The sequence below is a fragment of the Aotus nancymaae genome, unplaced genomic scaffold, assembly GCF_030222135.1.
Source record: "Aotus nancymaae isolate 86718 unplaced genomic scaffold, 86718_ANA_hifiasm-v0.15.2.pri h1tg000076l, whole genome shotgun sequence".
Taxonomy (NCBI): Eukaryota; Metazoa; Chordata; class Mammalia; order Primates; family Aotidae; genus Aotus; species Aotus nancymaae.
Window position 1 is genome coordinate 23670608 of NW_026988491.1, and position 14621 is coordinate 23685228.

Genomic DNA, 14621 nt, shown 5'->3' on the forward strand with positions numbered 1-14621 from the left:
AGGGCCCGGGTGGGGGCAGCTGCCCAAAGGTTACTTTAGAAAGTGGCTCTTGGCCAGGCACAGTGGCTCACGCCTGTAATCCTAGCACTTTGGGAGGTCAACACAGGTGGATTACCTGAGGTCAGGAGTTCAAGACCAGCCTGGCTGACGTGGCTAAACCTCATCTCTACTAAAAATGCAAAAATTAGCTGGGTGTGGTGGCAGGTACCTGCAATCCCAGCTAGTCAGGTGGCTGAGGGAGGAGAATTGCTTGAACACGGTGGTTGTAGTGAGCTAAGATTGCACCACTTCAGTCCAGCCTGGGCAACAGAGCAAAACAGGAAGGGAGGGAGGGAGGGAGGAAGGGAGGATGGGAGGGAGGGAGGGAGGAAGGGAGAATGGGAGGGAGGGAGGGAGGGAGGGAGGGAGGAAGGGAGGGAGGAAGAGAGAATGGGAGGGAGGGAGGGAGGGAGGAAGGGAGAATGGGAGGGAGGGAGGGAGGGAGGATGGGAGGGAGGGAAGGAGGATGGGAGGGAGGGAGGGAGGAAGGGAGGAAGGGAGGATGGGAGGGAGGGAGGGAGGGTGGATGGGAGGAAGGGAGGGAGGATGGGAGGATGGGAGGGAGGGAGGAAGGGAGGAAGGGAGATTGGGAGGGAGGGAGAGAGGGAGGGAGGATGGGAGAGAGGGAGGGAGGGAGGAAGGATGGGAGGATGGGAGGGAGGGAGGGATTGCTGGCTTCAGAAGAAGAAAGATGCCTGTAGATTGTCCTGAGCCATCTCTTCCAGAAGCGAAGTGAAGGAGGCACACGAAACATCCAAAGCATCTTATGCAGATAAAAGTCCCTTTCTAAGCTCAGTCACGGTATCGTCACGAACCTTTGCAGAGAAAACTGGTGAGTGACGGCTCCTGGGGTGCCCGAGACCCTCTCCAGATGCCGGAGCCTCCACAGCCAGGTAGACACAGAGTCTACATGGTGCACACCCTTGCCCTCAAGCCTGTGGGAGGGAAGCCAGAAAGGTGCGGACAGAGCACAGGAGCCCCGGGGCCCGAGGGTGGCCGGGCAGCAGCTGCCCTCATGGTCACGCTGTGCAGTTTGCAGAATGCACCCTCCTGCCCCGTGGAAGCCGCCAGGCTCCCGGGCAGGTTGCTGAAGGATCCTCTTCCTGGCCCCTGGAGTCCACGTGTGTGGCAACCCTCCCCACATGGCTGCCTGCCCCAGCCCCTCAGTCCTCACCTGTGAGCACCTGAGAACCGTGCCGCAGCCCAGATTCACAAGGAGCCACGGGCAGGGAACTTTATTAAACACCCACACCTAATTTTCCATTAACAGTTCCTATTGTGGTGCCTTAAAGAGAGTGGAAGTTGATTTCGGTTCAACATCCTGTGGGGAAATTAGCTCATTTTGCTAACGCATCTTAATAATTACAGTGACATCAAGGTTAATTGCTTAATCTGGATTGCTACAGTGCAGGCCGCTGAGTTCCCCACGCAATCTGTGCTATAATTGGTACCAGGGCATCCAGATTTAGAAGGCTTTCACCGGAACGCAGAATCGGGCAAGGTGATCGGTGGATGTGACCAAGAGGACACAGCTGTGGGCACAGCCCCGGGGTCGGGCTGTGAGATCGTCGGCCAGGGAGCGTGTGGGGAAGTGTCTCTCCAGACCATGGGAAGTGGCCGGCTGCACATGCAGGGCGGCCAGCGCAAGTGAAACTCTCCCAAAATTCCTTCTGTGGGCTCATCTCACCGCAGCCAGGATGGCAATGACCTGTGCCAAGAGTCCGGGACACCCAGCTGACCACAGCTGCAGTCCGGGTGGCTGGGCCCAAGACTACTGTGAAATGGAGCCTCAGGCAGTGCCTCAGAGTCACGCCAAGGACTGTCACGGGATCCAGGCAGACGGGAGTGCCCTGGAAGGGAACCGGCCAGCGCTGGGGACAAACAGCTCCTAGGGGCACGGAGACTCAGCTCAGGCAGGCTTTGGTGTGAAGGGGGATGTGGACACACCTTCAGAGGCACAGGCCTGGATGAAGCTGAACAGAGGAGCAGCTCCTGGGGATACGCTCATCCCAGAGGCCCGGAAGGTCACCCTGGGAGGAGCTTCACACTGGCTCTCAGGCTGGGCACTTGGCAGCCCGAGGAAGAGAAAACTCCCTGGAATGTCAGCTTAGTTGTTTCCGGGTCCAGGTTCCAATGATCCACGTCTGGGCTGAGACGCAGCCTCCAGGTTTGCTGCTCGTCCTTTCTCCCTCCTGTCGGGGAAGCTCCTGTCCAGGCAGCAAAGACTGCGCTGAGGCTGAGCTCCTCCCCCGGCACCGGGCCTGCTGGGTACTCACCCCCGGGACATCCTGAGCTTAGTGAGGTCCCCAAAACCTCCGGCCACAGCCTCCCTCCATCCCACCCCGCGCAGTCCCATGGGCCCCGGCGCACAGCTAGAGTCATGCTGGGGTTGTTTCGGTAAAATATAACTGTACTGATACCACACACACCGTACACACACCACACTCCCCCCACACACACACACACCACACCATAAACTCAAACACCACACACATCACACACACACACCACACTCCCCCCACACACACACGCCACACCATACACTCAAACACCACACACATCACACACACACACCACACTCCCCCCACACACACACACCACACCATACACTCAAACACCACACACATCACACACACACCACACTCCCCCACACACACACACACCACACCATACACTCAAACACCACACACATCACACACACACACACACCCCACACTGCCCCACACACACACCACGCCTTACACTCAAACACCACACACATCACACACACACACACCACACTCCCCCACACACACACACCACACCATACACTCAAACACCACACACATCACACACACACCACTCCCCCACACACACCCCACACCATACAAACACCACACACATCACACACACACACACCCCACACCATACAAACACCACACACATCACACACACACACACCGCACACCATACACTCAAACACCACACACACACCCCCCACACCATACACTCAAACACCACACACATCACACACACCCCCCACACCATACACTCAAACACCACACACATAACACACACACACACTCACACGGGCTCTCAGCTGGGTGTGAGTCATGCTGGACCCTTTCCACGATGCTCACCAGAACGCAGTTATCTCCCTCCAATGACCCTCCCTTTTCCGAAATTCCACAAGCTGGCTTGGGAGGATGAGGAGCGCGAAGAAGCTGTTCTTCCATTGTAAGCAAACTTTCTGATAGCTCAAAAAGAAGTTCCCTCCTTCCAACGATTGGCCTTGGCAAATCAAAAGCACTATGGATTTTCGGCTGCTGTATGTGCTTTGACTAAAAACTCTTACTTTTGAAAGTCAAGGCTGACTTCTGGGATGAAGGCTGGCTCGACCCTCCTCTTCCTTTCTAGGGGATAGTGTCTGCACAGCAAGCAACGTGCAATACAGAAACAAGCCTTAGGATTGGCATGGGGGTCAGGATGGAATCAAGAGAGAAAACTCACTGCAGGCAGAGGGGGAGATCTCAATATATAATTTGGCTTTCCAGCCCAAGACGATGTGGGTCATCCACCTATTAATCCACCCATCCGTCAGTTCACTATTCATCTGTCCATCCACCCATCCATCCACCCAACCATCCACATTCAATCACCCACCCATTCATCCACCCATCCATCCACTCAATCACCCACCCATCCATCCACCTACCCATACAACCATGCACCCATCTACCTATCCATCATCCATTTAGCCAGCCACGCATCCATCCATCCAATCATCCACTCATCCATTTATCCATTGATCTAACCATGCACCCACAAATCCATTTATCCATCCATTCATCCACTCATCCATTCATCTATCCATTCATTCACCCATTCGTCCATCCACCTATCCATCCAGCCATGCACCCATCTACCCATCCATGCATCCATTTATCCAACCATCTATCCAGTCATCCACTCCTCCATGCACCCATCCACTCACTCATTCACCCACCCATCTATGCATTCATTCATTCACCTACTCATCCCTCCATCCCTTAAATCTCCCCATACACCCATCTACCCATTCATTCAGCCTTCCATCCTTTCCTCCATCTACTCATCTACCCATCCATCCCCCATCCACCCATCCATCCCTCCTTCACTCATCACTCCATCTATCCATCAATCCACTATTCATCCGTCCATATCCACCCATTTATCCACCCATCCACGCATCCATTCACCCATTCATCCACCCATCCACCCACCCATCCACCCATTCATTTATCCGTTCTTTCATACATCCATAAACCCATCCCTCCATCCATTTACCCATTCATCTAGTCATCCAACCAACAAACGTGCAGAATTTATATGCAGACAAAGCATGGCAGAAGGGAGAAGGTTGGTATTGTTCATGGAGCCACCTTCTAGGCCTCATTCCTGGGTAGATTTGGTGTAAGCCAAATGACAGTCCAGATTCTCGTCTGGTTTGACCCCCTGGGCAGACACACCCCCTGGGCCTCCTTTGTCTAGAAGAGAAGAGGAAGATGCTGCTGCCCCCAGAAAGCCGTGTCCTGGCAGCAAACCCCCATTGGGGAGTTTCAGCAGCTGTTTTGTTGATGGAGATGGACACATAGCCCAGGGATAGTGGGAGCTTTTTCCGGCAGTATCCATGGCAACAGAAAGCACAAACAGAAGCATCATTCTACAGCCAACAGAGAGTTCATTTTAAAAATCACCATTATCGGGTGGGGAGGGATGACGAGGGGAGAAATACGATATAGGTGATGGGGGGATGGAGGCAGCAAACCACCTTGCAGGTATGTCCCTATGCAACAATCCTGCATGATCTGCGCATGTACCCCAGAACCTAAAGTGCAATAAAAAAATAGAAAAAAATAATAAAAATAAAAATCACCATTATCTTTTTTCAGAGGTTGGCATGCTTCTGGAGTCTCCAAAGCAGAAATGACCACATGCATTTAAACAACATCTTTGCAACATTCCTTTTACATGAAGAAAGCCACTAAGAACCTAAAATGACTGGCACATGGGAATTCATAACTAACTATATTGAGAGGCGTGTTCTTTGCCGAGGCCATGGCCTTGTAGATTTAGTGCAACACCAAGATAAAGTAAAGTACCCGGTGAGCACCATCTTTCCTGGGCGCAGTCTGAAAAGACCTCTTTCAGACTGGAAAAAGCCGTGCACCCTCCTCTCTTCAATATGAAAATAAGTGATGCACCCATGTTGCCTACCTTGACATGCTCCGAGCTCCACATGGCTGGCAAGATAATCACCTACCACGCCCTCACCGGCCCACAAACACATCTCCACACGCTGCGGCTGAATCCCCCCAGTGTGGTTCACCCTTTAGGGAGCCAGCCACCCTCTCCTCCGGGACCACTGGGCAGGGACAGCGCCCTCCCCGACAGAGCCCAACCTCAGCACGCACAAGTTCTTGGTCTGCAAGTTTCTTCCCTCAAGGCAGCACCTAAGGAGAGAGGTCTCTCCAGGGAGCTGGTAGAGAAGATGATGTTGGAGGGCGGGAGGCAGCAATGCAAGTGACCGTCGCCCTGGTCCCGGGTGATGGAAGTGAAGAACAAGGAGGACAGGTGAGTGGGGTTGGCTTGGTGGGGCTCACGGTGGCCCCTCGACCTGAGGTTCTCGAAGCTCCAGGGCTGAAGAACCCTGGGACCATACCCGGGCCTTCTGTCTGCAGCCATGCAAATGGCAGGCACCTGCCCGTGCCCGGCTGTGCAAGGCATCTCCGATGTGCCCCATGCCCAGGTGTGCAAGGCATCTCCAATCTGCCCCATGCCCAGCTGTACAAGGCATCCCCATCTGCCCCGTGCCCGGCTGTACAAGGCATCTCCAATCTGCCCCATGCCCGGCTGTACAAGGCATCCCCATCTGCCCCATGCCCAGCTGTACAAGGCATCCCCATCTGCCCCGTGCCTGGCTGTACAAGGCATCTCCGATCTGCCCCATGCCTGGCTGTACAAGGCATCCCCATCTGCCCCGTGCCTGGCTGTACAAGGCATCTCCGATCTGCCCCGTGCCCGGCTGTACAAGGCATCCCCATCTGCCCCCAGCAGCACAGCCTTAAAAAGCAAATAACCCAAGCTCGGGGAAGTTTCACTAGGTTTCAGGTGCTTTTACAAAGTGGAATTGCTCAGCAGGGCTCTAGTTTGAGGCAGAACCTGGCATGGCCCCCGTGGCAGTGGACATGGGCCCTCCCCTCCTGGGCTGTTCCTGACCTCGTGCAGACCCTGGGCCCCACCTTGGCCCTCGCTCCGCGCTGCGTGTCTGTCCACTGCAGCCCTCAGAGGGCTGCGTGTTTGCTGTTGGCCGCTAATGTCTGCAGGTCACGTGTGTTTTTGGTTCTCACTTTCTTCACGTCATCTCACATCACAAATATCTGGAGCAGAGAAAACTCTCGAAGCCAGCACGGCTCACAGCACTGTCTTGAACACAAGTTAGTTTTTAGTTGAACATAAGCAATGAAGCATCCAGACCATTTAAAGGTGACAAGCAGCACAGCACACACAGGCCAAGACCCCCGAGGACTGTCCCAAAAGAAAAAGAAGAAATGGGAGACAGTAAATAGAAAACATAAAATAGGGTGAGGCCCAAACCACGCACTTCTATTTTCAAAATACAACTAAAAGGCAGGGACTCCCCCATTTAGAGAGAAGAGATGAACTCACTGAGTGAAATCAGACAGAAAAAGGCACCAGATGCCATGGGTGAGGGAATGTGCAGGGCGCAGGCTCTGGGTGGCTGCGTTGGGGCCCCATACCGCTGCTTTGCCCTGGGGAAGTCACCTGTTCTCTGTGCCTTGGTTTCCACATAAGGAGAACAGGAGTCACAGTAATGACCATCGCGTTTGTCCACATCATATCGTGACTCAGAGGCGCTGTGGGTGCCACGCATTAATATGGGTGAGGTTCCCAGCCTGGGGCCTGGGGCTGGCTCTGGAGGCACCTGTGCTGTCGGGTTCCTGCTGGTGTTAATCACGGTGTTATCCTAAGCTGCTGCAGAGGCAGCCAGAGCCCAAACCACAGAGGGAGGCCGAGGGGCAGAGAGAAGGCGGCGGCAGCTCAGGGCAGCAGAAACAACCCACAGAAAAGCCAGAGCTGCGGGGCGTGATGATGAATAGCGTCCACAGCACAGTGCGCACGATGGGGAAAGAAACTGTGTTACCGTGACACAAGGAACGATTCCAAGCCAACACACAACCACTGCCGATCTCTGCAGGCTGAGGAACGCCGTGGAGAATCCACAACGGAACATTCAGAAAGTGTGAGCGGCTCGGGAGGAGTCAGCCTGGGGGAGGGAGGGACGTAGGGAGTCCCCTCAGCCGGCAGATGGAACAAGCCAAAAGTGAACAAGGAGAAAATCGAAACTCGAGGAACCACTCACCTGCGGTGTGGAGTCGACACGCCGGAATCTCCCAGCGCAGAAGCCCGCGTGAGCATCGATTCCGGATACCCGTAGGACACACGAAACCGTGCATCCTACCCATGAAACGAGGAAATGTCAATGAACAAACAACTCCAAACATAAACCATGTCTGCTTTCTCCGAGCAGGATTTAGCCATACACAAAACCGCACCACCTCGGAGCTTCTCTCTGGAGCTTCTCAAAATGCAAAGCTGCTAGTAGTGTTTGCCAAGCACCCTGGAGAGCCCTGCCATCCCCAGGGTGAGGGAGAGGCCGTGGTCATACCCTAAGGAGTTGGGGGACCAGCTAGCCAGTCCCTCGTCTGAAACTGGGGTGGCAATAGTGCCTCCCTCACAGAATTGTGCACGTGAAATGAGATGGCCCGTCTGCTCCAGTGCGGCCGCCGCTTGCTCTCAATAAATACTCGTTCACTGTCAGTAAATCATGACCCCGGAAGGAAGGCAGTCTCCCTCTGAATCTGTGATTCCTGAATCACACAGTCAATGTGTCCTGGACATCTGGGGCAGCACCTGCTTTCTGGAAATGAATTAAGCGCTCACTGATAGTAGTGTGGTCCAGGCCACTGCTGCTGGAAGAATTTTTTTTTTTTAGTTTGTTTCCACTTAAATTTGTAACCAAGTTCCTCTCATCCATTTTTAATCTGTTTGGCTGTGAAGAAAACCATGTTAACGGTTCCTCATCTAATAAGAAAGGTATAACAGCTGTCCCATCAACCCGTTTCCTTCCATTCCCGCTCCAACTCACATGTCACAGACACCTGGCAGAAACTTGGAGAGCTGAAGTTGGGTTTGTATTTCTGCTGCATCTAATTTAAGCCATTCTTCTCCCAGCAGGGAAGATGAAGGGCGGTGGGACTCGGTGCATGGTCCTGGACCCGGGGCTGAGCAGACTCACTGGGGCAGAGGAGCAGGTCAGGTAGGAGGAGGGCTGTGCCCTGTGCACGTGGGAATCACCTGCCCAGGGCTGAACCATGGCACTGTGGCTCCACACTCATGTGGCTCCCTTTTCTCCATGGACCACACCTGCTTCGGTTGTTAAAGGCAGACCTCGGACCTCATCAGCAGCTTCATCAGCAACAAGAACAACAGTGATCTAAACGCCTCAACTCACTCAAGTTGCTCTAATAGATCATTGTAATACCCAAGGCTGGGTGATTTATAAAGAGAAGCAGGTTATTTGGTTCATGGTTCTGTAAGCTGTACAGGAAGCATGGCGCCTGCACCTGCTCCTGGTGAGGTCTCAGGGAACTTCCACTCCTGGTGAAAGGGAGGGGGCAGGTGTGCCCCACTGTGAGAAAGGGAGCAAGCAGGGGAGGAGCAGGTGCGCCCCATGGTGAGAGAAGGAGGGAGGGGAGGAGGAGCAGGTGTGCCCCATGGTGAAAGGAGGGAGGGGAGGAGGAGCAGGTGCGCCCCATGGTGAGAGAATGAGCGAGGGAAGCGGGGGTAGGTGCGCCCCACGGTGAGAGAGGGAGAGGACGAGGAACAGGTGTGCCCCATGGTGAGAGAGGGAGGAAGGGGAGGGGAAGCAGGTGCCTTCCCAGTAACCAGTTCTCTCGGGAACCAAATGGGAGAAGGAGCCTCTCTTGAGGTACTGGGTCCCCACCCCCAACATCAGCAATCAAATTCCAACATGAGATTTGGAGGGGACAGACATCCAAGCCAGATCACCAAGCAAAGGCTGCGCATTCTACAGTTTGGAATTGCACGTTCTGGGCTGAGGTGCCTGCGATCCACACACTCCGGCCAGCCATCAGCAAAAGCGCCCTTCGCGCTGCGACTCCCAGGGATGAACATTTCACAAACTGGGCCTAATTGGTTGGGTTTGTTTCTTTTTTATTGCATTTTTAAAAGAACCAAGCATTTGTAAGAGAACTCCCATAGGATAGATTTTAAAGTGGCCTCAGTTGAGAAACACAAAATAAAGTGTTTTGTCTCTTTTTTGCTTACATCTGCGGCATGATCCAGACTGTCCCGAGGCTGCCTGGCCTCACCCTAAAGCCGAGGAAGGAAAGCAAGGCACCCGAATGCCTCTGGCCCGACCTGTGGGAGCTGGAGCCTCGTGGGGAGCGAATGAGGCAGGGGAGGCAGACACAGAAAGACGCTGCCCAGCCAGGCCTCTGGGCTTCTGGGTGCCTAGACTTAGGAGTCCCGGGGAGCCTGACACTGCCCAGCCTGGCTTGCAGCTCCTCTGGTAACAACAGAAGCAGCTGGAAAGACCCCTGGGAACCCACGTTCCCGATAGGTTGGGGTCCTTCCCAGCAAAGACCGCACCCCAGCCCCACCCGGACCCTCTACCCAGACCGTCACCCTGGCCTTCCTTGCCCAGAGGACAAGGATTGCACGTCAGGAGGTCTTTAGAGATGCAACGCACTCCCCTTGTTTAGCTTCCTGGGAGACATATTAGCAAGAAAATGTCTATGAGCTAAGTTACAAACAATCTGTCTTTCTAAGAAGAATAATTAATCGAATGCCAAATAGGAGGCACCAGAGTTCTGAATAAATGCAGAGACAGTTAGAAGAGCAAAACATTATCATTTGTCCAGCATAATTATTTTCTTGGAAACTGTCAGTGATTAATAAGGTGCATTATAAATATGCTCTTGTGATCACGTTCTCTCTCTCCCACCTAATTAACATGCCAGGGAATTGCTCTTTTGGTGGGTAAAGACATTTAAAATATATATTTCATGAAATCTGAGCTATCTGTCATAACCTCCAAGAGGAACAAATAAAATATGGAGAATGCTACAGTCATTTAAATCCTTTATTACATGGCAGTGTTTACATAAATTAGTTCTTCTGGTTCTGCAGAAGATCGTGTGCCGCAGGACATGGAGAGTGGCGGGGCACACTCTGCCAGCCCCCGGACCCAGTGTCCACTTCCTTCACGTCCCAGTTTCAGTCCAAGCAACACACACAGGCAGCCACCGAGACCCATGTCCGGAGCCCCTGCAAGACCAAGTCCCTCTCCGGGTCCACACACCCGCCCCGCAGAGCCTGGGGAAATGCCACTGTCTGCCCCCTATGGGTGGGGAAACTGAGTCGGGGCTGTGGGGCTGTGTGTTTATCACTCCCACACCAAGAGGAGAGAGGGATGGGAAAAACTGACCACAAGTGGCCCGTGTGCAAGAGATGCACAGGGACAATTATGCAGATGAGCCAGGCCAGGAAAGGCTGTAGTTCAACGTCACAGAAAGACTGGGGATTTTATTGGGGAACGTTTCCTATTGCTCAACTTACTTAGGTGAAGGAATTTTACCTATTTGAGTGAATCAAAATCAGAGGGTGTCCCTCTGTGAGCTAGCCCACATCGGGGCTGTCGGGGTTCAGTGACAGAGCCCCGGTTTCTGCCGCAGACAGCTCTCATTGCCCACACACAACACACAGCTCCCTCCCTCCTCCTCCAAGAGTGCCTGGCCAGCCCGCACACGGCCTGCCCCGTGGAAGTGCAGAGTCTCCGTGGCCCTGGAGCCCCGTCCCTCACCAGAACCGGTACAGACCTGGGTGGTGACTCTGGCAATGAGACGGGGCAGGCTGGGGCCGCCTAGTGCAGTTTCTCACGGATCTAAAGAGAAACCCAAGAAGAACAAGCCCTGGCTGTTCTTCCCGCCTTCGGATATTTTAATGGGATATAGGGCCCGTGGGCTGCTGCAGCCACCTTGCGCTCCCAATGGGACTGGCTGTGGGAGAGGCCGCTGTGCTGAGGCAGATGTGTGCCCTGGAGACACCTGTGTGAGGCAGGGTGGCCACGTGGGGCCAGGGGCCAGCAGGGCCTCTTTGCCTCTTTACTTCCTCCCCTCTGTCCTCCAGCGTGGCCAGTGCCCGAATCTTCGTGCAGGAGGCCGGGGCCCTTGAGATGAGACACTGAACACTCCCCGCTCCACCCAGTGCCCTGTGGCAGGTGGAGGCCAACACACACAGGGTCTGCACAGCGGGCATTCCTTCCCCGCCTCACATCCCTCCTGGGGCAGTGGTCCATGTTATGTTGTCTGAAAACATGGTTCTTAGGCTCCCTCAAAACAACCCAGAGAAGGTGGCATCACCTGACCACCTCGGATCCAACGCACTCCCAACGCTTTGCTTTTGTTCTGATGGAAAACCCTGACGCTGACCTCCACCAGAACCTTCGCAAAATGGGACCGGGTGGGCCCTTGCATGGAGGGCTCTGATGAGAGACTAGTCTGTTGCAAACAGACCGATGCAGTCCGGCTGGGGAGGCTGCGGGGTGGGGGCAAGGGGGGAGGTGTGGGGCGGGGGGGTAGGGGGTAGGGAGGCAGGGGGAGGCTGCAGGGCAACTCCCTGGTGGTCTGCAAGGCAGGTGGCGGCTGACCACAGACACCTCACATCGCACTGGACATCTGTGCACAGATGCAGGAGCCATGCTTGAGCCCCACAAACTGCGATGAAATCTAAACTAAGAATAAAACTGACAACCACCATCACAACTTTTTTTTATCAAAAATCACAGGGAAAAGAGGGGAGGAGGAGTTCAGACCAGACCGTCCTGGTGACCGCATGTCTCAGCTCCCAGGGGCCAAGTTCAGTGAAGACAGGCAGAAAACTCCAGGGGTTTTCATTTCAATGTAAAGCATTCTACATAAAATGACCCCATTGGCGAGTTTAGAATCTGGAACTGGTTATGCCTTCTAAGGCTGGTCACAGCAACTCCCTGACTCCACTCCCAGGCCCCGTCCCAGGAGGAGTCCCTGCAGCTTGATGGACAGGAGCCCAGCACGCAGACATCAACTCCACCCTCTATGGGGCAAGGCGGGGAGCACCAACTGGGGTTCTGCTGCCTTCAGCCTGCCTGGTCCCCAGGGCTCCCTGAAGCTTCAACATCCAGTGGGGAGGGGGAGGAGCACACGGGGGCTCCGCCTCCTCGCTCCACTGGCCATAGCACGGCCACACAGCCACACTGAGCCGCAGGAGGCTGGGAAGTGTGGCCCAGTGGATGCCCGAGTGGCATGGCAGCCCCGGCCCCTTCTCTGCCACAGGTGGGCAGTCACGCACGGGGCAGGGAAGGAGCCTGGGGGCCTCACAGCCTGCGCGCTCTCGGAAAGCAGCCCCCCACCTTCGCCCCTGGAGATGGCGGACTGGACCCGTACCTCATTTGTTGGTGGTTAGCAGATTTCTCAGAAAGTTCTGGTGCGAAAAGCCAAACCCCACTTCCGTTCCGTAGCTGTACCACATCAGTCCCTCTCTTTTTACAAGAAAGCATTTCAAAGGCTTCAGAGAAAATTCATGTCGCAAAACAGAAAGTGCCTGTGGGAAGAGCTCAGGGCTGCTCTGAGGATTCCTGCCGCGGCCAGCCCTTCCCCGAGAGCAGCTTTCTGTTCCCACAGAAGGAAAAAGCGCCACACCTGCTGCACGGCGTTTGCCTGGAGAGTCCCTGCAGGAAGCAGCCCATCCCCTGGCGAGTCCACTCTGTCGCGGGCTTCAAAAGGTCTGCGGGTGGCGATCACTTCTGACATCATCAGCACTTGGGGAGACGCCATGCGGAGAGCCAGGCAGGCCTCATCCAGGTCTTCAGCAGCCGCCCCAGTGGCATGGGCAGCTCAGCCACCAGAGGTGCAGCTGTCTCCTTTCTCACACTGTTGCTGCTGCCACAAGTGTTCCAGAATCTGTAGTGTCTGGGGCCAGGAACCTCGAGCCCCCACGTCCCAGAGGCTGCGTCTTCATTCCACTTTGCTCTGTTAGCTCAGGCCTTGCAGGGAGGAGGAGGGCATGGCGGGAAGGCAGTGCTGGTCAGTAGCCTGTTCTTACCTACGTCACTGAAGTCTTACTGCCTCTTCCATGAGCCAGCCCATGTGATGACACAAGTGTGGGTTTGCAAACAAGGTATGAACCTATGAAAGGGAGGACAAAATGCCCAGCACAGTGGCTCATGCCTGTAGCCCCAGGATTTGGGGAGGCCAAGGTGAAAAGGTTCCTTGAGACCAGTTCAAGGCTTCAGTGAGATATGATGGCGCCACTCCACACCAGCCTGGGCGACAGAACAAGACCTTTTCTCAGAAAAAAAAACAAAAACTAATATTGTTATTTTTTATGCCATTGTCGCCCAAAAGAATCAGCTGCACTCCTGTCAGAACAGAGCTGGTACTCCCCAAATGCTGATGACAAGAGAATTGATCCCCACCTGCAGACCATTTACACCCAGCAACAGAACACAGTCACTCGTTAGAAAAAGGCATCAAAAAGCCCCACTTGTGATTTCAACAAAATATCAAATACCAAGAAGTAAACTTCAGGGGAAATACACAAAACCTACCCGGTGGGAAAAGGCACAATTTCACCAAAGGGCATAGCAACCTATATGAATTATCCTGTAGATTGATGGAGAAACCAGCCCAGTTCCTACCCAAAAAGATTTAATATTATGATTCTTTGCTGGTTTATCTATAAATTACAGGCAACTTCTATGAAATTGGCAATGGAAGTTTGAGGGGATGCTTACAAAATGATTTCCCTTTTCATTGGTGAGAATAAAAAGGAAAAAGAGGTAAAAAATAAGAATAGTGAATAAAGACAATTTTACTATCACATTTACAAATGATAAAACCAGGATAATTTTGAAATGTTGGTTATAGGAAGGAATAAATAGAATAAAAAGTCTGGTGCTGGGGGACATATGTCAGACCATTCATTGTGTGAAAATGTGGGGATTCTTCTCATCATGGGAGGTAGAACAGCCCCCACCCTGCCAGGTCCTCCCTGCTTAACAACTGAGGCAAGAAATAATGCACTTAGATGCTCACCTCACACCTGCACCAAAATAAAATCCTAATGGATGGGCAAATGTTAAGGATGAAAAAGTTAAATGAAAAGACGCACTTCGCTGCCTCATATCCTGCAGGCATTGATTCTCCCCTATCAGGTAGAGACACAGAGTAAAGCAAAGAAGATGATGGACATTTTAGAAAAAAAAAATACTACTCATTTCTCCAAAACAAAAGGAAATGGAAATAAAACCTGGATGAAATATTTACAACCTATTTGATAGCAAAATTCTCAATACTCTTCATCAATAGAAATGGGCAAATTGCATGAACAGGTAGTTAAAAAAAAAGAACTATGAGGGCCCAAGATCAATAGGAAAATAAGCATCACTGTTTATCAGAGGAATAGCAACTAAAACCATT

The 14621-nt window shown here is 53.3% G+C and overlaps 1 protein-coding gene across 5 annotated transcripts in view; it reads left to right on the forward strand.

The window, feature by feature from the left end:
* The window catches only part of LOC135271280 (uncharacterized), a 46379-nt gene extending 36079 nt beyond the window's left edge, over positions 1–10300 (forward strand). For 2 of the 5 annotated variants that reach the window (XM_064368246.1, XM_064368245.1), the window contains one exon: positions 765–10299. In XM_064368246.1, the coding sequence (XP_064224316.1) occupies positions 5575–6510 (936 nt within the window). In that variant the 5' untranslated portion in view covers positions 765–5574 and the 3' untranslated portion in view covers positions 6511–10299. Of the gene's footprint in view, positions 1–667 lie in introns of those variants that run through there. The other 3 variants (XM_064368247.1, XR_010339408.1, XM_064368248.1) reach the window with 3 other exon arrangements.
* Positions 10301–14621: the final 4321 nt, after the last annotated feature.